Here is a 1,819-nt window from a genome sequence, read left to right as displayed (position 1 = left end):
TTTTTGTCCCTGCTCTTTGTCCCTCCGGGGCAAATAAATCTCTTTAGTGCTGAGAACTCCATCTTGTTGTGTTTTGAGTCAATTCCGTTCCTTTCACTCGCTAAGTAGATTTTTATTTTTTCCTTTTTGAGACAGTTTCATGTAGCCCAAGCTGACCTCAGACACTTTGTAGCTGAGGCTGGTCTTGAACTCCTGGTCCCCCTGCCTCCACTTTCCAAGGGCTGGGATCCCAGGTGTCCAGCCTTAGGTTTTGAATGAATTTATCAATATGGCCAGTTAGGTTTCGAGTATCCCTACCAAAAGTCATGGTGAAATTTAATTACCACTGTGAGGAATTAAGAGGTGAGACCTTAATTGTGTCTTTTTATTTTTTGGACTTGCAATTCTCCTGCCTCCACCTCCCAAGTGCTAAGGTTACATTTTAACTGGGTAGCTGGGACCTCTTTGTTTTAGTTATTGTTTGTTTTTAACTTAATTTGCTTTTACTTTGTTCTATATACAGGAGTATTTTGCCTACATCTATATCTGTGCACCACATACCTTCCTGGTGCCTGCAGAGGCCAGAGGAGAACTCAGATTGCCTGGAACTGGAGTTACAGGCAGTTGTCAGCCACATGTGAATTCTGGGGATGGAAGCCAGGTCCCCCAGAAGAGTGGCAGATGCTTACTGATGAGCCAGNTCTCCAGCTTCTGTTTGTCTCATGAGGCATGGTTTCACTATGTGGGCTTGGGTGGTCTGGAACTTGTTACGTAGACAAGGTTGGCNCCCACAAAGCTTCACCTACTTCTGCTCCCCCAAGTGCTGGGGTTCAATACCACTCACCACCTGGTGACTAGTTGGGACCTTTACTTAATTAAGTCAGAGCTCACAGAAGATGGATTCACCCATGAGAATGTTTATGGTTGTCTTGAAAATGAATCAATCAACAAAGCCAATTTGTTACTTGCAGATGGCTCTCTCATCCAGTAAAGTCCCTAGAGGCAGAGTTCCCAATGAGAGCTTTTACCAGATGCTATTCCTCAACCTTGGAGGGCCTAGCCTCAGACCTATGAGCTACATAAACCTCTATTCCTTATTCTGCGTATGACACTCAGTTGCTGAGTTACAGCAACAGAAGACAGACTCAGGCAAGGTAGAAATTAGCCCAGCACAGATAGCAGGCAGCATTGCTTCCTGGGGAAGCCTTGGCTGGTGGGGCCAAGAACCATGGACACTGAAGTCTGGGAGGAGGTCCTTGTGAGAGAGACTCTCATAGCTGAGTGTTGGGGGTGGGGTGGAAGGCAGGGGTCAAAGTTACCTCATTCTTGTAGAAGCGCTGGATGTTGGAGCTGAGGGCACAGCCTACAAAACCCTGGGTGGCAGTTGGGTCGTGCAGGAAGCGGATCTCCAGGGGTATCAGCCCATCTTTCATTTGCAGGGTCTGGATAATCTCATGGCGCTGCCAGTCCCACACAAATATGCGGCTCCCGTACAGCCCTGAGCAGGGAGGGGACAGGGACCAGAGGCTGGGCTCAGGTCAGGGTGGGAGGGCATGGGCCGGGGCAGGGTGCCAGCTAGGATGGGGAGCTGGAATGGGCACAGAGGACTCCTGAGCAGATCTGAGCATCCTAAGCAAGACAAGTGCAGATCTGCTGTAGGGTAGAGAGCTGAAAGCAGAGGCTGTGGACCAAGGGGCTGTGGACCCCTGCCTGCCCTTAGGGTGATTCTCACCAGCCTCCACATGAGCCGGGTTGAAGCCATCTTTGAAGACATTGGGAGCTGCCCATTCAGTGCTGACCATGACATTGTGTCGAGGCTGGTACCAGAAGTCGTAGCCCA

General features: G+C 49.6%; 1 protein-coding gene across 1 annotated transcript in view; it reads right to left on the bottom strand.

Annotated features, from left to right (window-relative positions):
• Positions 1-1,817, bottom strand: part of Selenbp1 (selenium binding protein 1) — a gene marked incomplete at its 5' end in the record, with an annotated part of 4,078 nt that extends 2,261 nt beyond the window's left edge. The window contains 2 exons of the mRNA XM_021159102.1: positions 1,258-1,477; positions 1,712-1,817. Coding sequence (XP_021014761.1) covers positions 1,258-1,477; positions 1,712-1,817 — 326 coding nt within the window. The remainder of the gene's footprint in view (positions 1-1,257; positions 1,478-1,711) is intronic.
• Positions 1,818-1,819: the final 2 nt, after the last annotated feature.

Source organism: Mus caroli, chromosome 3, assembly GCF_900094665.2.
Source record: "Mus caroli chromosome 3, CAROLI_EIJ_v1.1, whole genome shotgun sequence".
Taxonomy (NCBI): domain Eukaryota; kingdom Metazoa; phylum Chordata; class Mammalia; order Rodentia; family Muridae; genus Mus; species Mus caroli.
Note: the sequence above shows the minus strand (reverse complement) of the source record. Positions and strands in the feature narration are given on the sequence as shown.